Raw genomic sequence first — 27,515 nt, forward strand, 5'->3', positions numbered from 1 at the left:
AAAGATGTCACAATGTACAATAACGCCCTAGCTCGACTGAAAGAGCACTTTGACATGAAAGATCTTGGTGAGGTAAACAACTACCTATCTCTGGAAATAGAGAAAGATCAAAGTGGTAACATTCTAGTACACCAGTCAAGGAAAATTGCTGATGTGTTAAGCAAACTAAACCTGATGGATGCTAACCCTGTAGATACACCGATGACAACAGGTTATCAGGTAGAAGACACTGAAGAAGCATTTTCTGACACTACACTGTACAGAAGTGTGCTAGGCAAGCTAAACTTCATTGCCAGATGTTCAAGACCTGACATTGCTGTTAGCTGTAATTTGCTAAGCAGACAAGTAAACAATCCTACTATTAAGGATTGGAAAGCTCTGAAACGCATAGCACGCTATTTGAAAGGCACTATGCATTACAGACTGAGATTTAACAATCAGAAGTCTGGTGGTCTTGAGATTTTTGCAGATGCAAGTTTTGGAAGTGACACTACAGACAGGAAAAGTAAGTCTGGAGTTTGCTACATGTACAATCAGGGTCTATTTGATTGGTCATGCAAGAAGCAAACAACAATTAGCTTAAGTACTTGTGAAGCTGAACTGAATGCACTGTCTTATTCACTTAAGGATTGTGAATGGTTGTTACAATTGTGCAAAGACATGAAAATTCCTGTCAAATGTCCAATCCAGGTTTACCAGGACAACAAAGCATGTTTGGCTTTGCTGAATTCGGAAGGTTGTAAGCAAAGCACGAAGCACTTGCAATTGAAGTTGCAACATGCTAGGGAACATATTCAGAAGGGACTCGTAACGGTGTCCTATATGCCAGGTAATGAAATTCCTGCTGATGTATTGTCCAAGATTGTATCAAGGGATCAACACTGTACCTATGTACAGAAGTTGGGTTTGTACTGATATTGTACGAACACGCTGCCCAGTGATGTTCACAGAAAGGGGGAGGATGTTGGTTTCTGCTCTCTTCACTGTGCAGCGAAGTGCTTGTCACAAGACAATGTTTACATTCCACAGTCAGAGCACTGTTGGGTTTTCCCACAGGAATGGGAGGCTGGATGTGACGTACACTGGTTTTCCTGTTTTTCTCTGCTCTCTCAGTGTTCTTCGTTCCGAGGAGAAGGACGGTTGCTTCTCTGCTCCCGCAGAGGCAAGATGCATGTTTGTAATTTCTCAACATTGAACTGAAAATAAAGCAACATTAAGCATGTGGCACGTACTGCTCATCATTCCGTTGTGCACAGGACTCTGCAATTACAACACTTTCTACATTACACATCTATGCTTACGGACGATTTCTGCTTTTAAAATTATCCTTATTGTTACTTTTTGCAAGCGTTTAATCCATGTCTGATGATGTCCCGATTTATTTACAACCATTGCCCCCTTAATAAAAACCATTTCCCAGACTGTTACCCATTCTTTTTTCTTACTTTGGCATATTTAAATCTCCTCTGGAAGAGGCTTCCCATTAGGACAATTCCCAATTTCAGCCCTCCTTCCTTCCAAATTTCTCTGTCTCCACGGTTGTGATTTCACCAAAATTTCTCTATTTCCTGTCTGTACTCATATTTAAAGCTCCTCAAGAATGTCAAGGATTAACAAGCAGCTCTCTTCACACAGAAGGCTGGACACTCTTGACAGTTTTATAGTCTTAGTTTTATTATTATTTACACAAGAACTCCACCACACTCGTAATCAATCCTCACTGGAGCTAGATGTTGGCACGATTAGCCTCTTTTTACGACCCCAGCATAAAGAGCTCCACCCTTTTCCTGCTTTGCGACATGCGTCATGTTTTTCCCTTATTCTCCCTAAACAATCTGCACGAGGGGACTCATAAACAGTATCATTGCTAGAACTTAACTCCTGCCCTTCTTCTGCTTGCTTGCTTTCACTGACAGTGTTTCTCTCTCCCCCCCCCCCTTCCTCCCCCTCGCTTTCATTTTCTCTCTCTGCAGCTGTCTCTCCCTCCTGCTCAGAATTTTCATCTTGGCTCATGTCAGGGAAGGCAGGAGGCTCCCTGACAAAGAAGCTGCTACCAGTTAGGACAATTTCCAATTTCAGCTCTTCTTGTCTTAACATTGGTGATTTTACCAATACTTCCTCAAATGTTTTCTGTGTATGCTGCCCTTCAAATCCCCCTGCTCTTTCCTTTCGGTTTTTCTTCATAACAATTAGCCTTTCCACCTTTACAAACTTTCCCTCCTGTCTTTGCCCAAGAGTCTCCCCTGTGTCTATTCTCATTTCTGGTTCTTCCGCTGTGTTGTTATATTGATCCAATCTGGTACTGATGGTCTCAGATATCTTAGCCATAGTTTCCATAAATTCTCTTCTCCATTGGTACAAGAATGCCATAATTTCAGCATCTGAGTTCATCTCTGGCTGCCCTGCCCATCCTTCCAATGTTTTCAAAGCAGCCAGATTCCTCTATCAGACCTGATTAAGTCCAAGGCTATTCAGTAGAGTTTCCCAGTAAACACCAGGGAGATCCAGTACTTTTCCAGAGGAAGCATATTAAAACCACTTGTCCACTTTTCCAAAATGTCTCAGAGTGGGGTACAAAGTCACTTGCAAACTGTTCCTTAAAGTCTCAGTTGTGTTTGTGGAGCCAACTTCAAGCTTCTTCCTTCTTTTATTCCTCCCAGCAGGATATCTTATAATCCTCAGCAGAGCTCTTCATATATTTAATCAAAGTCTCTTCTGCCAAGTTCCTCAACACAGTACAAAAATAAATTCCCAATTTTATAATCCAATAGTGATAATATGCAATTATGAATAGATTTCAGTTGCTAAGAACTTTCCTTTCCACAACCATAAGCGAAAGGTTTGAGAAAGTGGTGTTAGGGCTCCCTGATGCTCCCAGAAGTCTGGCACTACCTTCCCTTTTCTGTCTCTCAATACAGCATCATAGCCACTTTTAAAATCTCCTGATACTGACAATAAGTGAAGGATGGGTTTTGGTGGCTCATCAACAGGCACTTGTCCATAAGTTTTTAGTAAAATAAGTTATCCTACTTGCAACTTTTCTCCATGCAATGTAATTTACCCAGAAAGTGAAGGGTGGACCTCCTGTTTTAACCCTTTGTGTATCGCCAAATTCAGTCTAATTAAATCCAATCTGATTATATTTATTTCTTCAAGCAAAACTGTAGAAGATGCAGAATTCTTCTTACCCTTTTATTTCAGCTTGAATATTTTTAGTTGTGAATCTCCTGCTGACAGCAGGCAGCTCGAGAGTCACGGTACAGCTGAGAGCGCTCTCAACCGCTCCCCCCCCCCCGCTTGCCCTTCAGCAGCGGTTTTTTCGGGGGGCGGGAGATTGGCACTCCGCTGGACCACTTGACACTCCACACACCTTTGCGGAGCTTGGGGGGCGCCTTGGCGTGCTCCCCTCTAACCTCTGTGGGGCTCAGGTCTGCCCGGAGATCAGACTCCTCTTTTGATGGAATTTTATCTCCTTTCCAACCCTTGGTAATCAGCATCCTTACTGACGTTGTTGCATACAAAAAGATCCTCCTTTTCTCTCTTGAGATGTCTGATGCCATAATGCCTAAGAGGAAGGCTTCAGGTTTTTTGATAAACGTTATTTTGAACAGTTTTTTAAAATTCATTATATAAGTTGCCAAAAGCTCTTAATTTTTTTTGCAAGCCCAGTGCATGTGGTACATTGTTCCCTCTAACTCTCTACACCTCCAGCATAAATTTGAGTTGGTTTTCTATATTTTAGCTAGTTTGCTGGGGGTGATGTACCACCTGTATAGCATCTTCATAAAGGTTTCTTTTTTATTGTAAAACAAGCCATAAATTTTCCCATTCCACCATCTGTATGTTATATCCAAAATCCATCGCCCACTTAACCATAACCGATTTTACCTCTTCTTTTTTTATTTCCCAGTTTAGTAATAGTCTGTACATTTTGGAATGCAATTTGTCTCTATTTTTTAATAGACCTCTCTCTAATTCCGATATTTCCGTAGCAAAACCAATTAAAGATGTCGTTCAATTGGTGGTATTGTAACCAGTCTGAGATGATGTCTTATATCCTCAAACTTTCTCAGTTTTAATTGATTTTGTCCTCCTCTAACAGTTCCTTATATGTTGCCCAATTCTTATTTATTTATTTTTTCTTTACTGAGAAGGCTTCAAGTGGGGATAACCACCAGGGGGTTTTCTGTTCTAATAAATTCCTATATTTATCCCATACGCCATACAATGCTTTTCTTATCACATGATTAAAAAACCCCTTGTGGACCTTCACTTTCCTGTAACACAAATAAGCATGCCACCCATATAGGTTATCAAATCCCTCAAGAGTTAATAAATCAGTATTCTGTAAATTCATCCAGTCTTTCAACCAGCAGAGACAAGCCACTTCATAGTACAATTTTAAATTCGGTAATGCAACCCCCCCTCTAATGTCAATCAGCAATTTATGTTTTATTCTAAGTTTTTTTCCTTGCCAGATAAATCTCAATAAGTCCTTTTGCCAATCCTTAAATTTCCCTGCTCCTCCTACCACTGGAATTGATTGGAAAAGATGTAACATCTTGGGTAGTACCATCATTTTTATTACGGATATCCTCCCCCATAGTGAGAGGTTCAACCTATTCTATATCTCTAGATCTTTTTAAATCTCTAACCAGAGCATGCCAGGTTCTGTCTTCCACTGCCTCCCGCAGTTTGGTCAAACTCTTTAAACAGGTTTATATTTTTCATTGTGAGCCAAATTCTGAGGTATTTTACTTTTTTGGTAATTGAGGTTTTTTGCAGCTCCTCTTTAACTTGTTCTGACATGTTCTTCACTAACATCTTAGTTTTAGTTTTGTTAAGTTTAAATCCTGCCACCTGACAAAATTCTGCAATTCTTCTTAACACCATGGGTAGGCTTTCCATTGGATTTTCTGTTGTAATTACTAAGTCGTCTGCAAATGCCTTCAATTTAAATGATTTGTTTCCCACTATGATTCCTTTGATCTCACTGTCCTTTCTTATTTTGCTCACCAAAACTTCTAATATCAGGATGAACTGTAGTGTGGACAATGGACATCCCTGCCTTGTACCCTTTGTTATCCTAAAATTTTCTATTAGTCCGTTGTTTATAATTAGTTTGGCTCTTTGATTCTGATATATCACATTTATTCCTCTATTGAAGGTTTCACCTAGATCCATTTTCCCCATCATTTTTAAGGAAATCCCAAGATATATTATCGAATGCTTTCTCCGCATCAACAAACATTAATATTGCTTGCTTATCACTTCTCATTTCCAAATATTCCAGAATATCAATTCTCATTCTTATATTGTTCTTCTTTTGTCTGCCTGGTAAAAACCCCCACTAGGTCTTCCATTTATTATGTCCTTTAATACCCTTTTTAATCTGGTTGCTAGAATGTCTGCAAATAATTTGTAACCATTGTTCAGGAGCGATATTAGTCTATAATTTTGTACCGACTTTGGGTCTAGACCTTGTTTAGTTATTAGAGTTATGAATGCTTTTTGCCAAGTTTCTGGTAGCTTCCCTTTACTTAGAACAGCTTTCTTTTCAGATTGGGTGGATGATTATCATTATCCTGGAATCCCAATTTGATGTATTACTTGCTGTGCTTTTTGGGGCGTGCTGTAAAACATGGGATTTGCAATGCAAAACGATGCAAAACAATTGCAAACAGCTGAAAGTCTATAATTTTTGATAATAAACCTGATTTGCAATGGGGGTTGAATAATTTTGATTGTAACTGTAATATTCTTCCTACCAGTAACTGAACTGCTGGTGGTCAAGGAGTGGGAGTACACAAGTCTGAAGCAGTTTCAACACAGGACAAAAAAGAGGCACATTTTAATATTTACAAAGCATAGAATTTGGGCTATAAAGGTACCCAACACAGCTAAAAAGAAACACCTGCTCCTTCTTAGTTACCTATCTTTCCAAACAGTGGTATACACACATTTAAGGTCACAAGTGTCCCAGTTTCAAAGGAGTAAGACTCAATCTTGCACAACATCTTTAACTCAAGTAGTCCTTTCCTAGACCATCATGCTCCTTTCTTGGGGAAGTGGAAAAGTAAAGCTTTACTAAAGTTTTAAAATGGTTCACTGGCTGGATTGACGCTGAAAGAACTTTCTGTTTTGTTTTTGTTTTTTTGTTTTTGTTTTTTTGCTGCTGCAGGGAACCTTGTTAAAAGCAGAAAGATTTAGAATATTGTCAATAAGTTTTAAAAATGTAATACTATTTATTTTTGCTTCAAAAACATTTCAGCATTCTAAACATACAAAAAACCCCAACATAACATTTTTTGAAATTTTTTGTTTATCTTTTTAAATACAGGGTGTTTTTGAACTTCAATTTTCTGTGCCCTCTCTTCACATTTTAAGCTGAAAACGAAGAGATCTTCAGTTTCCATTTAAAAATTACCCCACTTAATTAAAAAAGGAAAGAAAAGTATCCATACAATTTCTCATGCCAGCTGAAATTCCCCCTCCCCTTCTGCAACTAAGAATGGCAGCAGAATGCTAGTTTCACTATATACAGAAATAAAACTTTAGGCTAAATGGATGCCCACTGTACTGTAAATAGATCTAATTTTGCAGAGTGTGCTTTGAGATACGACCCCTCTGTCCCTCTGTGGAAGAGTGTTACAACCTTCAGGGAGTTACTGCCCATCCCCCTCTGAGGCATCACCACTGAAAGCATGAACCACAAGAATCTGTCTAGTTTTTACAAACTATAGATATGTACAGTTTTATAACCCAGGATTTTCTAACCAATAACCGTATAGTTAAACACCACCTTACAAATTAAAAAATAAGATGCTTGAGAAACATTTATAAATGCTTTGTTACACCAACAGGAAAAGTGCACAGAGTTGAGGAGAACACAAGAGTGTCTTGCTTCCACCTTTTTGTTTTAAAAATGCTTGGAAATATGTATAACTTTGTTACAATTTCAGAGTGCCTATGGACACTTAATATAAACCATGGTTTGCTTATATTTCGTTTTTCTTTCCTGGATTTTCCTACAGCAACTTTATTTAATTTAAGCTCCCACCGCTGGTGTGGTCAAAATCTAAATTATGTTATTAAACCTAATAAAAAGGGCAAATAAGACACCCTCTTAAATAAGAAGTGCCTGTTTATTTTCTCTTTTCCAAATGGTGTTTCCCCTACTCTATGGTATTCACATGGAGACAAGTATTATACAGTTTCTCATTCCTCCTCCTCCTCCTCGTCTTCCTCCTCCTCGTCTTCGTCATCCTCCTCCTCCTCTACTTTTTTCCGAGCTGCAACAGCCGCTTTGGCCACTGCACTCTTTGCACCATCAAACTTGCCTTTAGACTTGTAGTCTGCGACATCCTGCAAGAGCAAGAGGATGAGTTTCACTGGCCTTTGTGTTATCAACCTATTTGCCTTGTTGGGGGGGGGGGCTTTCAAAATAGCCTATTTCACATGAAATAAGCTAAAGGCACTATTTCACTTATCACTATTGAACACCTTGGGGGAGGTGGGGAGATACGCAGGATTAGACTGATTTTTTTTTTTTTTAAAGCCAGTAAGGAGGGTTATTTTATTACATTGCCACTTCCTCAGTTGGAAACTGGTGGTGGTTGTTAGCAAACTGCAACTATTAACACTTGGCAAAACAATGACTTAGATACATAGAACTGTAGGTGTGATGTTACTTGAACAATGGGCCTCCAGTCTCTTGCACCCCGCAAAATTCCACTTCCCATGGAGCTGTACATAATGCAACACAGGAGGGAAGACCCACCTGCACAGCATGAGAAACCCCCTCCCATTCACACAAGCGGCTCTATGCATTAAGCAAGTGATATCATACTCATTCTGTGCTTTTTAAAAGTAAAAATTCAGTGCCAAAGTAGCCAAAACTCTGTTCCCCCCAAAAGTAGGAGTAGCCCCTCTTGGATGTAGTTGAACTAAGAACTCCCCATCAGCCCTGAAAATGGACTGTGCTAGTTAGGGCTGATGGGAGTTGGGATCCAGCAACATCTGCTGCAAGTTCCATGGGACCTGCCTCTTTCCACCACGCCTAGGGTGGGACCCTGACAGACTACAAAGCACTGGGGTTGCCCAGCAGAGAACACTGTTTACACTGGTAAACTGCTTGTAATTGTTTTAATAATTTTAATGATTTTCAACTAGTTTTGTAAGGGCTCTTTGTGGGATGTGCCTGGGAGGAGAGGAGCAGGGGAAGGTGGCAATTACAGTGGTTCAGGGGTAGGGGGAGGTATGGTGTGGGAAGAGGGGCATGTCGTGTAAGGGGCACGCGGCCCATGCAGTTCGTGATTTTTTTTCCCCATTTGGATTCCCCCCCCCTTGTTTTTGTTTTTCTTATATTTTCAAAACATGTGCCTGAGAGGAGAGGAGAGGAGCGTGGGAGAGCAGGGGGAGGCCCAGTTACAGTGGTTCTGGGTAGGGGGAGGTATGGTGTGGGAGGAGGGGTAGACCAGGTTAGGAGCACATGGCACAGGCAGCTAGTGACTGTGCCGTGTGCCAGCCCCTCCTCCAACCTGGGGAATTGTGGTTGATTATGGATTTGTGGTTGATTATGGATGATTTGATTATGGATGAGGAGGCTGATCTGGCATGTATCACTGAAACCTGGGTGGGTGAACAGGGTGGAGTTGGTCTCATCCAGCTGTGCCCACCTGGGTACTCAGTGCAGCATCAGGCCAGACTCGAGAGTCGGGGAGGGGGAGTTGCTGTGGTCTATAGAGATTCATTCTCTCTCTCCAGGCTCTCTGTTGAGTCTGTGTGTGTGTGTGTGTGTGTAATCTAGAGTGTGTTCCTGGCATTGGGCAATCAGGACAGATTAGGGATTCTGCTGGTTTATTGCCCACCTTGTTGCCCAGCAGTCCTCCTGCCTGAGCTGACAGAGCTGGTCTCAGAGGTGGTGTTGAGGATTCCCAGACTGCTGGTGTTGGGGGACTTCAACATCCATGCCAAGGCAATTGGCTTTAGGGTGGCTCAGGACTTCTTGGCTGCCAAGACAACTATGGGGCTCTCCCAACATGTCACCGTCCCAATGCATGTGGCAGGCCACACTCTGGACCTTGCTTTCTCAACTGGGTGGGAAGAGGGTGATTTGAAAGTGGGGGACATTGACATTTGTCCCCTTTCATGGTCAGATCTCCTGTTGAGATTTAGGCTGTCATCACCATTTCCCCTCCACAGAGCCTATTAGGAATGTCCGCCCTCAGAGGCTGATAGATCCAGTGGGATTCCAAATAGCTCAGGTCATTGACACGATCACCCCTGAGTATCCTCTCCCACTTTGTGGAGCCCCTTTGGCCCCCTGTAAGCCCCCATAGCTTAGAGCGAGGAAACAAGCTGGGAGACGGCTTGAATGCAAGTGGAGGAAAGATCTGAATGAATGCAACCAAACACTGGTAAGGGCTCATTATCAAGCCTACCTAGTGGCAGGGAAGGCAGCAAGCAAGGCATACTTTGCTGCCTCCATTGCATTCTCATTATGCCATCCGGCAGAGCTATTCCGGGTAGTATGGGGCCTTTTACAGGCTGGCCCAAAGGAGGTGGTGGAACCAATGGTAGCTTGCTGTGACTTGTTTGCAAAGCATTTGGAGGATAAAATCATTTGCATCCGCAAAGATCTTGACTCTGTTGTTATAGCAGAGGAATCTCATGGGGTGTCCAGAGCACAGTCTAGTCCTGTTGTTTTGGTTGAATTTCTAATCATAAATAATAATAATAATTTATTTATACCCCGCCCATGTGGCTGGGTTTCCCCAGCTACTCTGGGCAGCTTCCAACTGAATATTAAAAACAATACAGCATCAGACATTAAAAACCTCCCTAAACAGTTGTCTTTTAAAAGTAAAATAGTTGTTTATTACCTTGACATCTGATGGGAGGGCGTCCACAAGGCAGGAACCACTACCGAGAAGGCCCTCTGCCTGGTTCCCTGTAACCTCAGTTCTTGCAGTGAGGGAACTGCCAGAAGGCCCTCGGTGCTGGACCTCAGTGTCCGGGCTGGATGATGGGGGTGGAGACACTCCTTCAGGTATACAGGACCGAGGCCATTTAGGGCTTTAAAGGTCAGCGCCAACACTTTGAATTGTGCTCGGAAACGTACTGGGAGCCAATGAAGATCTTTCAGGACCGTTGTTATATGGTCTTGGCGGCCACTCCCAGTCACCAGTCTAGCTGCTGCATTCTGGATTAACTACAGTTTCCGAGTCACCTTCAAAGGTAGCCCCACGTAGAACACATTGCAGTAGTCCAAGCGGGAGATAACTAAAGCATGCACCACTCTAGCAAGACAGTCTGCGGGCAGGTAGGGTCTCAACCTGCGTACCAGATGGAGCTGGTAAACAGCTGCCCTGGACACAGAATTAACCTGCGCCACCATGGACAGCTGTGAGTCCAAAATGACTCCCAGGCTGTGCACCTGGTCCTTCAGGGGCCCAGTTACCCCATTCAGGATCAGTGCGTCCTCCACACCAGCCCGCCCCCCCCATCCACCAAGAACAGTACTTCTGTCTTGTCAGGATTCATCCTCAATCTGTTAGCTGCCATCCATCCTCCAAGCGCCTCCAGACACTCTCACAGGACCTTCACCGCCCTCACTGGTTCTGATTTAAAAGAGAGGTAGAGCTGATGATCTCTCCCAGCGGCTGCATGTAGATGTGAAAAAGCATGGGGGAGAGGGCGGAACCCTGAGGCACCCCACAAGTGAGAGCCCAGGGGTCTGAACACTCATCCCCCACACCACTTTCTGGACACGGCCCAGGAGAAAGGAGCAGAACCACTGTATAACAGTGCCCCCAGCTCCCAGCCCCTCAAGACGGTCCAGAAGGATGTTATGGTCGATGGTCTCAAAAGCCGCTGAGAGATCCAGCAGAAATAGGAAACAGATCTCACCTTTGTCCCTAGTCCGCCGGAGATCATCAACCAGTGCGACCAAGGCAGTTTCAGTCCCGTGGTGAGGTCTAAAGATGTTTTTTTAAGAAGCGGTTTAATGACCGCCTCTTTCAGTGGGCCTGGGAAGGCTCCCTCACAGAAGGAAGCATTCACCACTCCACAGAGCCCATCGCCCAGCCCTTCCCAGCTTACTTTTATCAGCCAGGATGGACAAGGATCAAGGAGACAGGTGGTTGGTTTCATTCGTCCACATCCTCGGGGGTAACAGATTGAAATTGATCCCATATAATACCAGAAAGAAATGGATGTCTCGTATATCCCAGGTAGTGTGGTTGCCGACCTTGAGCCAGACATCCTGGAGAGTGAAGTCAAATGGGCTTTAGAAAGCACTGCTAATAACAAGGCCAGTGGAAGTGATGATATTCCAGCTGAACTATTTAAAATTTTAAAAGATGAGGCTGTTAAGGTGCTACACTCAATATGCCAGCAAATTTGGAAAACTCAGCAGTGGCCAGAGGATTGGAGAAAATCAGTCTACATCCCAATCCCAAAGAAAGGCAGTGCCAAAGAATGCTCCAACTACCGCACAATTGCACTCATTTCACACGCTAGCAAGGTTATGCTTAAAATTCTACAAGGCAGGCTTAAGCAGTATGTGGACCGAGAACTCCCAGAAGTGCAAGCTGGATTTCAAAGGGGCAGAGGAACCAGAGACCAAATTGCAAACATGCGCTGGATTATGGAGAAAGCTAGAGATTTCCAGAAAGACATCTACTTCTGCTTCATTGACTATGCAAAAGCCTTTGACTGTGTCGACCACAGAAAACTATGGCAAGTTCTTAAAGAAATGGGAGTGCCTGATCACCTCATCTGTCTCCTGAGAAATCTCTATGTGGGACAAGAAGCTACAGTTAGAACAGGATATGGAACAACTGATTGGTTCAAAATTGGGAAAGGAGTACGGCAAGGCTGTATATTGTCTCCCTGCTTATTTAACTTATATGCAGAATTCAGCATGCGAAAGGCTGGGCTGGATGAATCCCAAGACGGAATTAAGATCGCCGGAAGAAATATCAACAACCTTAGATATGCAGATGACACAACCTTGATGGCAGAAAGTGAGGAGGAATTAAAGATATTAATTAAAAATATGGTCTGAAGCTTAACATCAAAAAAACAAAGATCATGGTCACTGGGCCCATCACCTCCTGGCAAATAGAAAGGGAAGAAATGGAGGCAGTGAGAGATTTTACTTTCTTGGGCTCCATGATCACTGCAGATGGTGACAGCAGCCACGAAATTAAAAGGCGCCTGATCCTTGGGAGAAAGGTGATGGCAAACCTAGACAACATCTTAAAAAGCAGAGATATCACCTTGCCAACAAAGGTCCGTATTGTAAAAGCCATGGTTTTCCCATGAGTGTTGTATGGAAGCGAGAGCTGGACCATAAAGAAGGCTGATCCCCGAAGAATTGATGCTTTTGAATTATGGTGCTGGAGGAGACTCTTGAGAGTCCCATGGACTGCAAGAAGATCAAACGTATCTGTTCTTAAGGAAATCAGCCCTGAGTGCTCACTGGAAGGACAGATCGTGAAGCTGAGGCTCCAATACTTTGGCCACCTCATGAGAAGAGAAGACTCCCTTGAAAAGACCCTGATGTTGGGAAAGATTGAGGGCACAAGGAGAAGGGGACGACAGAGGACGAGATGGTTAGACAGTGTTCTCGAAGCTACAAACATGAGCCTGACCAAACTGCGGGAGGCAGCGGAAGACAGGAGTGCCTGGCGTGCTCTGGTCCATGGGGTCACAAAGAGTCGGACACGACTAAACAACAACAACAACAATATGACTAGACAGGACTCTAGCACTCTCCCGCCCTGGCCCTGCTCCCACAGTGGAGTCTACCTCCTTCCGAATCTGAGCAACTTTATCTGCAAAAAACTTTGCAAAAGCATTGCATGAGATCTTGGGGTCCCTACCCGGCCCCGATAATGAAGGTGGTTCTGATAGATTGCGAACCACCTGAATGAGTCTCCTCCTGCTGTTTTCTGCAGATGCAATAGAGGCAGCAAAGAAGGTCCTCTTCGCTGTCGCCATCGCCACTTGGTAGGCTTGACGTTGAGCTCTAACCTGTGTTCGGTCCAATTCAGAGTGAGTTTTCCACCACCAGCGTTCTAGCCATCTCAGCGATTGCTTCATCACCATCAGCTCCAGGGAAAACCATGGGGCTGTCCGGGCTCCATGCAATCGGAGAGGATGCTTCGGAGCCATGGTATTGGTAACCCTCGAGGATGTGGACAAGGTGCTTTGATAGGTCAGGGCAACCACTTGTGCTCCAAACCCTTGCCCCTCTTGCTGATATAAACCAGCAGGGAGGGAACAGCTGGCTGGGCCAGGGAGGTAATCAATGCCTCTTTGCGAGATGGGGTGGTCCCTGCCTGTTTGAAGGAGGCAGTGGTAAAACCACTCCTTAAGAAACCTTCCATGGACTTAGAAAATCTAACTAACTACCAGCCAGTTGCTAATCTCCTTTTCCTGAGCAAGGTTCTGGAGCAGGTGGTTGTGTACCAGATCCAGGCACTGTTGGAAGACACTGGTTTTGTAGATCCATTTCAACCAGGGTTTAGGCCCAGAAACTGCTTGGATCACCCTTTATGATGAGCTGTGTCATGAGAGAGACGGGGAAAGGTGCCCCTGTTAATTCTCCTTGACCTATTGATGGCTTTCAATATTATCAACCATGGTATCCTTCTGGAGAGGCTGTCCGAGTTAGGGGTGGGTGGTACTGCTATGCAGTGGTTCCAGTCCTGCTCGGATAGTCATTCCCAGGGGGTGTTGCTTGGGGAGTGCTTTTCAGTCCTGTGGAGCCTTCAATGTGGGGTTCTGCAGGGCTCGATCCAATCCCCTATGCTGTTCAACATCTACATGAAACCACTGGGTGGGGTTATTCAGAGGTTTGGAGTACATTGTCAGCTGTATGCTGATGATACTCTGCCCTACTTCTCCTTTACATCTGCAGGTGAGGCAGTAGAAGTGCTGGACCGTGGTCTTGCCTTGATAATGGACTGGATGAGAACCAACAAACTGAAACTCAATCCAGGTAAGACTGAGGCACTGTTGGTGGGTGGTTCCCTAGACCAGATGTGTGTGGGGGGGATCGCCTGCTCTTGATGAGGTTTCACTTCCTCTGAAGGAGCAGGTTCGTAGCTTGGGGGTACTCCTGGATGCTTCGCTGTCACTTGAGGCTCAGGTGGTCTCAGTGGCATGGAGTGCCTTCCATCAGCTTCAGCTGGTGGCCCAGCTATGACCCTATCAGGACAGGGATAGCCCAAGTACTGTTGTCTATGCTGTTAACCTTGAGGTTAATTTCTGCAATGCGTTATATGTAGGGCTGCCTCTGAAGACTGTTCGGAAACTCCAGCTAGTGCAGAATTCAGTGGCCAGGTTGCTCACCAGGGCAAAACGGTTTGAGCATATTACACCAATCCTGACCCGATTGCACTGGCTACCAATTAGTCTCTGGGCCCAATTCAAAGTGCTGGTTTTGACCTATGAAGCCTTAAACAGCTCAGGACCCCAGTACCTTAAGGACCGCCTCTTTCCATATGAACCTACCCAGACCCTGAGGTCATCTTCTGATGCCCTCCTTAGTGTGCATCCTCCTCAAGAGGTCCGGAGGGTGGCAACACGAGAGCGGGGCCTTCTCTGCTCTGGCTCCCCGTCTCTGGAATGCTCTCCTCAGGGAGTTTTGCTTGGTGCCTTCATTATACGGCAGGCAAAATCGTTCCTCTTTAACTAGGTCTTTGGCTGATTCACACCCAATGCCCTTTTAAAATGTGTTTGGGGGTGGTGTTATTGGGTTGTTTTTGTGTGTGTGTGTGTGTGTGTGTGTGTGTGTGTGTGTGTGTGTGTGTTTTATATTGTGATCTTATCCTGTAAACCACCCTGAGACCTGCAGGTATAGGGTGGTTTAATAAATGATAAATGATAATAATAATAATAATCATCATCATCATCATCTGGGTGGCCACAGGTTTCTCATTCCTACCATACAGGCTTACACAAGCTAAGGAAAGTTGCATGCTCTCCAGCCCTAATAGCTAGGAAAAAGAGCAAAGGGGTCCTGGAACTCTCAACCCCATAACATCTTCACCCTTTGCCCCTTTGCTTACAGAAGGCACCGCCAACTTTCAAACTTGAGTTTAGCATAAGCACCACAGAAACAATTTCCTGTGGAGCTTAGTTCCTGGTATGGTTCCCAACCCACTTCAACATGCTGGTGCTAACTGGGTTGCTTTAAGACCGTCACTTTACCCATATGGCCTTGCCTATACACTGAGATCTGCTTTGGCGGTCTTGCTTTGACAGGCAAGGTACACACAAGAGGTGGCCCCTTCCAATTAACCTATGCTTGTTTATACACTTGTGTGATTTCAAACACCTCTCCTGTAGTAATTTTTACACCTAACTGATGTGCCTAAATAATCTTATATCATTCCTCCTATACATGGACGTATGCTACTTTTAAAGGTTTGTCCCTAAAAAGCCCTTTATAGTTTTTTGGGAAATGAGATTAGTTTGTGAGATCAGAACTCTGTATTATCAGTTCCACCCCATCCCCCCAATCTATACCAGCAGAACTGGTTTCAAATTATTTGTACCCTGCTCAGTAGTCTCCCACTGAATTGGCTTTCCAAGTGCAATTCAAGATGGTGTTATTACCCATAGGGCTCTCTCACGTGAATCTGCCCATCCTCCAAGTTTGGGTTTTACATATCTCTTGCATGCACCATTGGCTTCTGAAGTAAGGCATCCCATATGTGGAATTCCCTGCCACAAGAGGCAAGGTTATCTTTCTCATTTATTTGTGTTTGTCCAGCAATTGAAAACATTCCTTTTAAAAACAAACTTTTGATTATGTGCTGATGCTTAAATGTATTGATTTACAACAAATGCTAGTACTTGTATCTTTTACTGCTATTTTTAGTTTTGATAATTTGCATTTTAAAGGTGGAAGCACTGCAATCTGTATGCTTGCTTTTATATTTGTAAGCTGCTATGAGCAACTCCTTTGTTGCTGGAGTATATTTTTTAAAAAATTAAAATATTATGCCATAGGATACAGCCCAGCTACCTCTCTAGAATTTCTTTATATTTCAGGACAGACAAAAGGAAGCACTTCTTCACACTGCATAGTTAAACTAGGGAATTCACTCCACAAGAGGCAGTGATACCAGCCAAGATGGATGGATTTAAAAGAGTCTTATCCTTCATGATTTTGTCTAATCCTATGTATATCTACAAGCTATGGTGGCTATGTTCTACTTCCACTGCAGGAGGCAGTGGAGACCAGCTATTGGGAATCATAGGTGGAGAGAGGTCTGTTGCGCTCAGGTTCTGCTTGTGGGCTTCTTATTTGTATCTGGTTGGACCACAGGATGCTGGACTAGATGCACATTGGGCCTGATCCAACAGGGCTTTTCTTACATTCTTAGTTCAAATTATGAGCTTTTTATGCCTTTTAGCAGAGCCCATCACTGCTAATTTGCAATGGCTGATGCCAGAGGAGAGAGAGAGAAAAAGAAGTTGCATCTTTACAACATAAAAACACATAAATTAATACAATATTTCTGCTTGGGCTGGCTTCTGAGACAGGGACAAGTTTGGAAATGGCAGGAAAGCTTTACATATTTCAGTACTGAGAGTGTTACAGTATTTTGTTTCAGTTATCTGCTCTGAAACTCTGGGATGAGGTGGGATAATACACTTCCGATCTAGCAAAAGGAAGGTATGCCAAGGTTTCCTCCAGTGACAAAGACAGCAAGATAAACATGCCATATCTTGTCAGTGTTAATAGTTAAAAGGCCTTGGAGTCAGCTGAAATCCCTTTAAGTAAATAGTTAAGCACAGTTTCCTGATAAACATGCACTCACCGATGTTACTGGAATTTGTTTCCAGTGAAGGAACTATCAGTAGGCTTGGAATGCCCTCTTAGCTGGGAAGTATTCCACTGATTTGGGAACACCACATGTGTTAGCACAGTTTACATTTAAAGCAGGCTTCACCAACCTGGTGCACCCTCCAAATGCTGTCAGAACTCCCAACTCCCATCAGCCAGCTGCGCTAGCTAGTGCTGATGGGAACTGGTAGTCCAACAAAAGATCTGGAAAGTGCACCAGGTTAAAAAAAGTCTGCTTTAAAGTGTCTGTCATGAGACTGATGTTTCATTTTTGGAGCAAATGTAAGCAAGAATTTGCAGCATATGGACAGAAGTCACCTGAGCCTTACCTTCTCATACTTCTCCTTCAGTTTCGCAGCCTTGTTGTTGTAAGGCTGTTTCTCCCCATCACTGAGGTTGTTCCACATTTCACCCAATTTCTTTGCCACGTCTCCAATGGAGATGCCAGGATTAGTGGATTTGATATTGGGACGGAATTCTGAACAGAACAGGAAGAATCCAGACCTTGTGAAGGATGGGAGGGAGAAGACAAACTGCAGTTGAGAGCTGGCATGGTGGCCAGGGGTTTATTACCTATACTACAAGCAAACTAGTTTTTAAACAGTAGCTTCCTCTCCCCAATAAACAATAGTTATTTGGTTCAGATGCCACACTACAGTTTAGTGTTACATGCACAAGTCTTGGACTTGAATGCTCTCCTGGCGTGGCCGCCAGACCATTGGAAGCGCCAAACCACAGTTTATCTGGGCTCAGACATAACAAGACACTGCAGTTAGAAGCAAAAGCTTTCAAGATTTCAACTATCTCCTCCTTGCATGCCATACCAGCAGAGGAGTGGGGAGTTAATGAGAATGAGGCTTGTACAAATAGTACTAAAACAGCTTTCTCCAGCCTGGTGCACTCCAAATGTTGCTGGACTACAACTCCCATCATTCCTGACTACCAGTCACACGGGGTGGGGCTGATAGGAGTTACAGCCCAGCAACCTTTGGTTGGCACCAAGTTGGGGAAGGCTGCCAGCTAAACCATTTTAACATTGCATTCAAATGAGCTCAGTGTGAAGGTAGCACTAGGGATTCAAATTTTTCCAGTGTTACAGATCCAAGGACTCTCGGTGGGGGATAGAGTGGCAGAAAACCACAACAGTTTGACTGATGTGAAACCAGTTAGAAAATATAACCTAGGCATGAGCTAGTAATTCCCCAATTTAAATTCAACTCAAAACTCATTGGGGGACCTTGGCAAGCCACTAGCCCTCAGCATCAGCACCCCCACCTCCAAGCTGTCTTATGAAGATACTTTCAGTTCAACTTCTGGCTCATCTTCCAGGACAGTTGTAAGCATTAATGTTATGTGAAACACCAAACACGCCAGAGTGCTATTAGATAAATAACAGAATTAGGAGATCAGGGTCATTAAGTGAAGACAAATTTCAAGCTTCTTTCTCCCACCTCCAGGATACTCACAGAAGTGGCAAATGGTGCCACTCTCAATCAACTACTCAGTGCCAAGATTTAGGTGATCAGGTATTAGTAGCCTTCAAAGGCATTAACTTTTTTTTATTAACAGTTGTACTGCTATCTTGAAAATAATCAAGTCTTTCCAACAGTTTGTTAATAGGTTAACTCTCACCCAATGCAGCAGACTGAGACTCTGAAGAGGTTTGTTTAAAAGTGCTTTCTTCAGTTGTTTAGCATGCAGAAGGTCCCGGGTTCAATTCTTAGCATCTCTAAGTAGGTCTGGGAAAAACACCTGCCTGAAACCTGGAGAGCCACTATCAGTGAGAGTACAATACTAACCTAGATGGGGCAATGGTCTGATTTGGTTTAAGGCAACTTCTCACTGTCAGATCTACTTCTTTCTTACTTACTTTGTTTAAATGCAGGCTTGCAATGTTCCACCTAACAAATATGCGAATAAGTTTATGTACACAATTATGTAGGGAAGTTACTTACGGTGGCCGTTTGGGGGCATTGGGATCCTTCTTCTTCTTACCACCCTTTGCTGGTCCATAATCCTTCATTTCTCTCTCATACCGTACTTTATCAGCTTTAGCCATTTCATCAAATTTACCCTTCTCTTTGTTTGACATGGTCTGAAAGGCAAACAGTTACTCATGCACCTTCCCAAAAAGAGTACACAAGCCACAAACTAAGGCAGGAGGAAAGGACCATAGCCTAAGAGGTAGAAAAAAATGTTTTGCAGGCAAAAGGTCCCAAATAAAATTCTTTTTGAGGAGACAGACTTCTACCAGAGACCTTGTGGAGATGCTGCCTGCCCAAGTAGGCAACACCAGACCTATGTTCCAAAAATACAGCTGAGTTGCTCTCAACCATCTGAAATAGAACCAAGCACTCCCTGCCAAAGCCCAAGTTTGTAAGGCCATTGGTTCACCCTTGCATGCTTTAGTTCCAAGGGAAACAGACTCAAAATTAAGACCAGATACAGTGGCTTGTATCTTCCGTCTTCTGTATGTTACTCCCAAGCTTCCCAGATAAAGATAAAAGCAAATTTTAAGAGCATATTCTTGACTATAGCTATACCTGCACACAGTGTTAGAAACTGAGATAGAAAAGCTAGGAGCCAAATGGCCCCTGGAACATGGGTTATAGGCACAAAAACAGAATGGCTAGTTGCCATTCCCCCCCCCCCCCAATACAGCAGCACCTTCTATTTATTTTTTCAAACACATGAGCTGATTCACAATTCATATCAGTGATACATTGTTAATATCACACTTTAATAGCAATTCTTTATTGGAAACCACAAACATAGGTCAACTCCTGCAATAACAGCAAAAACCATAAGTCATTTGAATAATTAATATGTTCAAATACCAGTCTCTCTCTGTGTGTATATGTGATGTGTTATGTAAAGTACTGCACTAGATTTGAACTAACATGCTTTGGGTGGGGAGGAGAGGCAAAGCAGCACATGGAAGGCAGCAGCCACTGATCTAACAGCAATCTCATAATCTCATAGAAACTTACGAGCTCGAAGGGACCCAAGGGTCATCTAGTCCAACCCCCTGCAATGCAGGAATATCAGCTAAAGCATCTATGCTAGATGGTCATTCAACCTCTGCTTAAAAACCTCCAAGGAAGGGGTGGGCAGGGAAGGCAAGGCATACTTGACAGAGATGTTGTAAGGATTAAAAGAATACATACTTGTAGTATCTGAACACTTGAACACAATGCAAAAACTTATTACTGTTACTATATTTAATTTTTAATTGTTGTTTTAACTCTTAACTGTTGCATTGTTTGAATGTACTTGCTTTACTCTATTTTTTATACGTGGATGCTTATTTTAATGTTTCAATGAAATTATTTTATTGTGCACATTTATTACATGCATATATATTATTTCGTAATTGGTTTTATACTTCTAAGCTACATAGAGACCAATTTTGACAATTAAGCAGCATATAAATTATTACTATTATTACTGAACTTGAAAGAAATTTGAGAGAGAAAATGAAACAAATGTGCAACTACTAGATTATTTGGAGAGGGACTGTGAGAAGAGGAGGAAGGGGGAGTAGAAATATAGTTCTATGAGCAGTTCCTCCTAAATAATGGGGTTGGGGGAACAGATGATGTCTCAAATCTCTCCAAAGCAGCCTTCCAGCCTTACTTAAACATGAAAGGAATTTGCCAGCCTCTCTCTCCCTCCAACTCCCAAAGCAAAGCTCATTTTGCTTTAAAAAACACACACCCATACACACCCCTTCTCTTCTGACAAAAGGGGGGGTGGCAAAGTGGGGTGGGGGAGTCAACTGCCTGGAGAAGAAGGAAGAAGCAGAGAGAAACCAATCCACCCCTTCTCCGAAAACGGTGCCCCTTTAAAAGAGGAGCAAAGGACTGCTGGCTTAAACACAAGCAGCTCTGGATTGGAGGTGTGGGGGTGGGTTGAAAAACCAGCTGCTTCAGCCTGAGGAACCAGGGCGGAGGAGGGGCTGTGTTTTTGCTATGACAGACCACTTGCTTTTCAGCTTATGCAAATGGTACCACAATGGAGTAAGATTTATTCTTCCTGCAGAGTGTCTTAAGCTCAACAACCTGATCACAGGTTTTCAGCTTTTGTGCTCCCTCTTAGGGACATTGCCCTCACTGAAGACTTTAGTCACAATGGTTGTGACAGGAAATCTAAACTTGGTCACAAGGTGGGACTATTGAGTCTCAAAAAGCGCCTACAGTGGTGCCCCACAAGACGAATGCCTGGCAAGACGGAAAACTCGCTAGACGAAAGGGTTTTCCATTTTTTGAGCTGCTTCGCAAGACGAATTTCCCTATGGGCTTGCTTCGCAAGACGAAAAACGAAAACGTCTTGCAAGTTTGTTTCCTTTTTCTTAACACCGTTAATACAGTTGCGACTTGACTTCGAGGAGCAACTCATAGAACGCGGTGTGGTAGCCTTTTTTGAGGTTTTTGAAACTTTGGTGATTTTTGAAGCTTTTCCAAAACTTCTTTTAAACTTTTAAAACTTTTTTTGGGGGGGTTGGATTTTGGGTTGGAGTGTTTGGAATTCAAGGACTTGGTGTTGGGGAGGGGTTTGCAAGAATCTGGAAGCTTGTGTGTTTTTTTCTGCATTTTTATGATTTTCTGTGACCATTGGGCCACTCTGCTGTTTTTTTAAAAAAAATCTGGATTTGAATTTCTGTGTGGTGGGTGGCTGGGGGAACAGTTGAGGAGGGGGTTCTTCAGCAAGAAGCAAAGAGTGGAAGAGGAACCTTCTTCGAGTTGTCCCCCAGAGTCTTAGAAAATGTACTGTACACTTTGTTGATTTTTAAATGTTTTTCTGTCATGTTTAGAAACTTAATTTATTGTTCCTTCAGTTTTTGAAATGCTCTTTACAGTATGTGTGACTTTAAAGAGCACTTAATAAACTCTTGTTGTACCAAATTTGGCTTTGTTTGGACTTTTTTTGACCATAGGAACGCAATTGAATTTCAATGCATTCCTATGGGATTTCGTGCTTCGCAAGATGAAAAATTCGCTAGACGAAAAAACTCACGGAACGAATTAATTTCGTCTTGCGAGGCACCACTGTATTCTGTTTGAACCCTGCCTGTGCAAATACGGCTGTTCTAGACAAAGCAGCATGGGTAGGCAACATGATGCCCACCAAATGTTTAGGACTCCAATTCCCATCATCTTCAGCTGCCATGTTGGCTACTCAGAGATCCTGCATCCTCTACTTTAGGTGTGGGGAACCTGTGTCCCTCCAGAGGTTGTTGGACTCAAACTCCCATCGGCTCCAATCAGCATGGCCAAGGTCCATAGAGGGTCATGGCTTCCCTGAAGTAGATGATGCAGAATTCATCTTCCTAAGAACTTTCATTTAAAAAAAAAAAAGCAAGAGTTTGTAGTCCCTATGATTCCAACAAATGCTTTAAAGTGTGCTGGCAATGCCCAGTGAATTCTCAGATGCTAAAAGGGACACAAGCTGGGTTTTAGACTCCTTCATTGCTCTGTAACTCCTTGACTTGGGCTATTCAGTAATTTGAGATAATGGCAATAAGCTTAAATGGCAGAGGGGGACAGTAATTAACATAATTAAGGACAGTTGATTTTGTTTTAAAGTTGAAAGTGTGTTCATGCAGTGAACACATAGCTTTCTCTCACTAGGCCATTGTCTTTATAGCAAGTGTGAGGAATTGGGTCTGGGAGACAATACCTTCCACCTCTCTGAGCACTTCTTTGAGAACTCTGCAAAGTTGACAGGAACTTCTGGATTCTTCTTCTTGTGTTCTTCACGGCAGGTCTGAACAAAGAAGGCATAAGCAGACATCTTCCCCTTTGGCTTTTTCGGGTCACCTTTAGCCATTTTTACTCTCTGGAAAGGTATTTTAAAAGATCACCACTTACCATTCCAACAAGCAATTTATGCTGTGTGCACTAGGCAACCAAACTTATAGTCAGGCTACCCTTTGGTTGGTTAAAAATGACATAGTGTAAGACTGACTTTCGCATACATCTTAATATCTTATCAGCCAAAACCAGATAATTTCTGTCCACTGGGAAGTTGGGTTTTTTTTCTTGAGCTGACATGGACATTGTGCAAGTTCTCTACTGCCACAGCCAGTGGCAAAGAAAGGAGAACCAGCACCCAGGGTGACAAACCTCCCACCAGCGCATGCGCGTGCACCGTACATACTGCGTATGAGCGTGCGCCGCTACGTAACGTGCATGCGCCATACGCACCCCGGCGGGATCCTCTGCTCACGGCTGCAGTGACGGCGGAGGGATTGTTTGGCGGTATCCTGCCGCCGCCCATATGCCGCGTATATGCGTGGTATGTAAGCGGCGCAGATACCGCTGCCATCCATACAGCACTCGAGCGCTGCTGTGCATGCAAGGTACGTATGGCACACGTGCATGTGCCACTGGGCGGTTTGCCAACAGCACTGCTCGAGTGCTATACGAACGGCGGTGGAGGGTGCAGCCACGAGTGGAGGATACTCCGCACGTGGTGGCGGTGGCACGATGGCGGTGGCTAGCACCACCGTGCCCAAAGGGGTGTGAGCCCCCTGTGTGGTGCCTTTTTGTCACCCCCACTCAGAGACAGCACCCGGGGTGCATCGCCCCCGCCCCCTTCCTCCGCCACTGTCCACAGCATTATTGCATAGTTTTTCACTTGACTGAGCTTATTTGCTTACATTTGATGGTCAAGGGCTGTAGCTCAGTGCTAGAGCATCTGTTGTACATGCAGAAGGTCCCAGAGTCAGTCCCCAGTGGCATCTCCAGGTATGGCTGGGGAGAGACTTCCTCTCTGAAACCCCGAAGAGCCTGTGCCAGTCAGTGTAGACTATACTGAGCTAGATGGACCAATGGGTTTGACTCAGTAAAAAGCAGTTTTCCATGTTCCAATGTCAAGCACATGTTTGAACCAGCCCATAATACTAGAGGGAGGTTTTCAACCTTTTTGAGTTCAAGGCTCCCTTGACCAACTACATTCTTTCTGCTGCTCCCCTGTGGTGAAACATACTCTGGGCCTCAGAATCCCAGTTATGTTACCCCTTTCCTGCACAGCTGGCAGCCCCTCACCCCCTTTCAATCACCCTCCCTTGTGGAGTGTTCCCTCAGCCTCCTCTCCTCTCCCCTCTTTGAAAGTCCTCCAGGCAGCAGCTGCCATCTCCCCAGTCTCTGAGCACCTCCCCCCCAACCCAAAGAGAGGTGCCTCTTCATGATGCCCCACAGGGGCCTGGGAAGAGGATGCTCCCAGCCTTGATGGTCCGGCAGAAACTGGCCAAGGGTGAACATGTGGCCAGTGCCTTACCTTGGGAGGCAGCAGTGGCAACAGCGGGCACCGCCAAGCCTGCATGGTGAAAAGGCTCCCTTTCCACACCAGACACTCAGCTCCTAGGCAGGCATTGCACACAGCAAGCAAAAGAAAGGCCAGTGTGGCACCTGCCTGCCCGGTCTCCCACTTGTCCGTCCATTTCCAGCAGCAAGGGCTGGTGGACTGGCTGGCTGGACTCCCTCACCCACTTACTTCCTTACTCTGAGGCCACCTCAGCTCCTGGCAACCAGAGGCACCATTCGCCTTGTAGGCTGCTGCAACAAACAGTCGTGCAAGCCTTTGGGAGGCAGAGACACAAGATGGCATCAGAGGTAAGGAAACTATGATTCAAGGCACCCCAGAGTGCCACGGCACATTGGTTGAAAACTGTACTAGAGCATTAAAGGGTTAACTAATACACATAGTTGTGACTTGTAGTCTTTGGCTAGCCTTCAATAGGAAAACTCTCCTACTTCTTCAAGACTTAAAAAATGCATTTCATGTCAGATGATCTGTCATGCATCTCATATGGACACCTTTTACTTCAGCATTATAAAACCAGGTCTCTGAAATTAAACTTATTTAAACCAAAGAGTTTATTGAATAAAAGCATGACTTATAAGACTGATGTTACTCCACCAAGGGATCTATAGTTTTGATGTCAGAGTGGTCACTATTTATTAATTTTAATGCCCAGAACAGCTGCTAACTTTTCAGATATGAAAGCATCTTTCCCACCTCATCTCCTGAAAAAGCATGTATTTATGAGGTTAAAAGCAGGGGTGGGAAATTTGCTCATTATGGTTTTTTTTAATGTCTTTAAATGAACATTGGTAATAAATATCTTTAAAAGTTTAAATTAATTTTGTTATTGATTTCTTCCTCTCCAGGAAAAAAAGATCAACACCCACTTTTCTTAAAAATCACACCTAAACCTCACATTTCCCTTTCTTCTAATCAATAATCCTATTTCAATAGGATTCAATAGGCGTGACGGGGTGTGGGTGGCAGGGATCTTCCTTCTTTTTCACCTTACTACATTGGAGCAATTTGTTTTTTAAAAGCCCTTTTATTGCCTTCACAAATACAGCTGGGATATGCCCGGGGTCGCTATATATTTGCTGGAGTGACTCCGAGAAGCTGAGTGAAAAGGCGGGGTGGGGGAGAACTGACGGGTCACTAAAGACACCAATAATTCATCTTCCATTTTGTGTAATGCTTACTCATGAAAGAAAGTGCCCCGCAAATAAGCCCTTCGGCTCGCCTTTGGCCATAAGGGTCAAAGTTGGCTGGAGCTGGGGCAAGCTGTGGGGTTCTTGCCCTTGCTATATAGTTTTGATGCTTTGCTAAGGCATATGGAGAGAAGGGTTTCCCCCTCGCCCATAGCCAGCCAGCTCCATACGCTAAAATGGCTTCTCTACAAGGCACCGAGACTGGTATCCCTAACAAAGCCACCGGCACCCGTCTGCTCGGATGAAAACTGCAGGAAAGGAAGTCGAAGCACCCGGGCTCCCGAAAACCAACCAGCCCCGTAGAAAAAGCTGTCCTCTTTCCTATGAGGCGGGGTCCGGGAAATGGGGGGGGGGCAGCTTTTGAAGCAGCCTCCCACCCCCATTTCCCTGTTCAGCTCAATAGTCTGTAACAAAGACTGCCTGTCATGAAGCCATTACAAACCCTGGCTAACGCTCAGCCGCGCCGAAAAAGGAAAACTGCAAGAAAGCCGAATCCGGCCCCCAACCACCCCACCACGGGCGTGAAGTGATAGAAAGGAGGGGTGGGGGTCTCTGCACCCCCCCCCCATTTCCCCCCGCGTCGCTCCTGTTTCCCGCCTCTCTGTTGCCTTTACGTTTTTCTTCCTTTAGTCGTACCACTAAAACGCCAGCCATATTAACGCACACAAGACCTCAGCTCAAGCATATGGCAAAGCGCGGGGGGCTGGGACGGTTCAGGGCTTAGCGGCGGTCACAAGGGGACAAGGGACACATTTATGTAGAGGGTAAATAAAAATATTGAGGAAACGAAAGGCTTGGGGCGGATCAGAAGGCGAGAAGACATGGTGGGGAAGAAAGAGGGAGGCGAGGGAGAAGAGAGGCGGGGTGTTTATGTCCTGGATGCGCAGAGATTATCCTTTTCAGATTCTAAAGCGGCAGCCATTACTAACGCAGAATAAACACCAGGCACCAGAACAGTCCGCTGTCCCCAAGAAGGCGAGACAAGGTGAGAGGCAACACACGTGGAGAAGCGGAGACGGGGCTGACATGACAGTTAAGCGGGAGGTCCCCCGCCCATGCGGGAAAGTTAATGTACCAGCCATATTCTACTGTAGCAGCAGAAAACCCATGTGTGTGTACTTACTAATTTTCCCTGCAGAATAAGAGACACCCCTAAATGGTAATGACTGTATGTGTGTGTTTTTAAGCGCCTATCTGGGCGTCGTCGCCCACGCACCCCTAATCAGAAATATAAAAATAAGCCTAGCTCCATTTACACCAGGATCCGGGACAAGTCTCGATTTCCGACGCCTACTTAAGAGGAAGGTTTGGGAAAGCCAAGTTAAAGTTGATCGGAATACATATATACAGACAAAAATTAAAAACCGAGAAACTTCTTTAAGCAAAAAGATTCCCCCCCCAAAAAAAGAACAATTAAAACTGTTTTTCTTTAAGGGGGGGCATTTAAAAGGGCGAGCAGAGCAGCCGCCCCAAAAACAGTTGCAAAGTGCTCCAGAAACCTACCTGTTTTGTTCGCTTTAACCTAGGCGATAAGCAAGGAAAACTGAGCAAGGCGCACGCAGAGGACTCAGCGCTAGTAGCTGCGGCCCAGCCTCGCGTTGGCTGCCTACGAGAGCGGCCTGATTGGCTGTAGGGCTCTGCCGTTTAAAACAACCTCCTCGCCCTGCCACTGGCCTAAAGACTTATGAATATTAAGCATAGCCCCACGCCTATTTGGTTAGAAGTGGTTAAGTCATTCATTCACAATAACACCCTCTAGCAAAAAAAGGCACACAAACGCACAAACCGGAAGGAAGGAAGGAAGGAAGGAAGGAAGGAAGGAAGGAAGGAAGGAAGGAAGGAAGGAAGGAAGGAAGGAAGGAAGGAAGGAAGGAAGGAAGGAAGGAAGGAAGGAAGGAAGGAAGGAAGGAAGGAAGGAAGGAAGGAAGGAAGGAAGGAAGGAAGGAGGGAAGGAGGGAGGGAGGGAGGGAGGGAGGGAGGGAGGGAGGGAGGAAGGATCCGAGATACTGTGGATCTGTATCTTGATTGCAGTAAGCAGGACACCCACCTGTCACCATCCTCTGTCTGCCTCTGTCTAGCAGATTCATAATGACATGTCTCAACAATAGATGTTTTAAATTACTTTCTTT

The 27,515-nt window shown here is 44.4% G+C and overlaps 1 protein-coding gene and 1 long non-coding RNA gene across 4 annotated transcripts in view; one reads left to right on the top strand and one right to left on the bottom strand.

Annotated features, from left to right (window-relative positions):
- Positions 1 to 21,774, top strand: part of LOC308577871 — a 921,996-nt gene extending 900,222 nt beyond the window's left edge. Inside the window, exon 2 of the long non-coding RNA XR_014003738.1 lies at positions 21,069 to 21,774. This is a non-coding gene — a long non-coding RNA (uncharacterized lncRNA). The remainder of the gene's footprint in view (positions 1 to 21,068) is intronic.
- LOC308577847 (high mobility group protein B3) lies at positions 1,654 to 26,996 on the bottom strand. Of its 3 annotated transcripts, none has more exons than XM_081178246.1 (5): positions 26,890 to 26,996; positions 22,550 to 22,708; positions 18,826 to 18,965; positions 17,200 to 17,374; positions 1,654 to 2,726 (listed from the first exon to the last, which is right to left on the bottom strand). In XM_081178246.1, exons 2-5 carry the CDS (start codon positions 22,697 to 22,699, stop codon positions 2,700 to 2,702), a joined length of 492 nt encoding a protein of 163 aa, XP_081034372.1. In that variant the 5' UTR covers positions 22,700 to 22,708; positions 26,890 to 26,996; the 3' UTR covers positions 1,654 to 2,699. The 3 variants fall into 3 exon arrangements, with proteins under 3 accessions (XP_081034372.1, XP_081034370.1, XP_081034371.1); XM_081178244.1 differs by lacking the exon at positions 1,654 to 2,726 and adding an exon at positions 6,226 to 7,365; XM_081178245.1 differs by lacking the exon at positions 1,654 to 2,726 and adding an exon at positions 6,226 to 7,365 and having other exon boundaries at positions 22,550 to 22,704; positions 26,886 to 26,987.
- Between the last annotated feature and the right edge of the window lie 519 nt (positions 26,997 to 27,515).

This window comes from Podarcis bocagei (assembly GCF_964188305.1).
Source record: "Podarcis bocagei genome assembly, chromosome: W".
NCBI lineage: Eukaryota > Metazoa > Chordata > Lepidosauria > Squamata > Lacertidae > Podarcis > Podarcis bocagei.

Coding starts and splice junctions, on each gene's coding strand:
- LOC308577847 (XM_081178244.1), bottom strand. CDS start 22,699: ATGGCTAAAGGTGACCCGAAAAAGCCAAAGGGGAAGATGTCTGCTTAT. Junction 18,966..22,549: donor AGTGCTCAGAGAGGTGGAAG/GTATTGTCTCCC, acceptor TTTGCCTTTCAG/ACCATGTCAAACAAAGAGAA. Junction 17,375..18,825: donor AATGCCCCCAAACGGCCACC/GTAAGTAACTTC, acceptor ATCCTTCACAAG/GTCTGGATTCTTCCTGTTCT.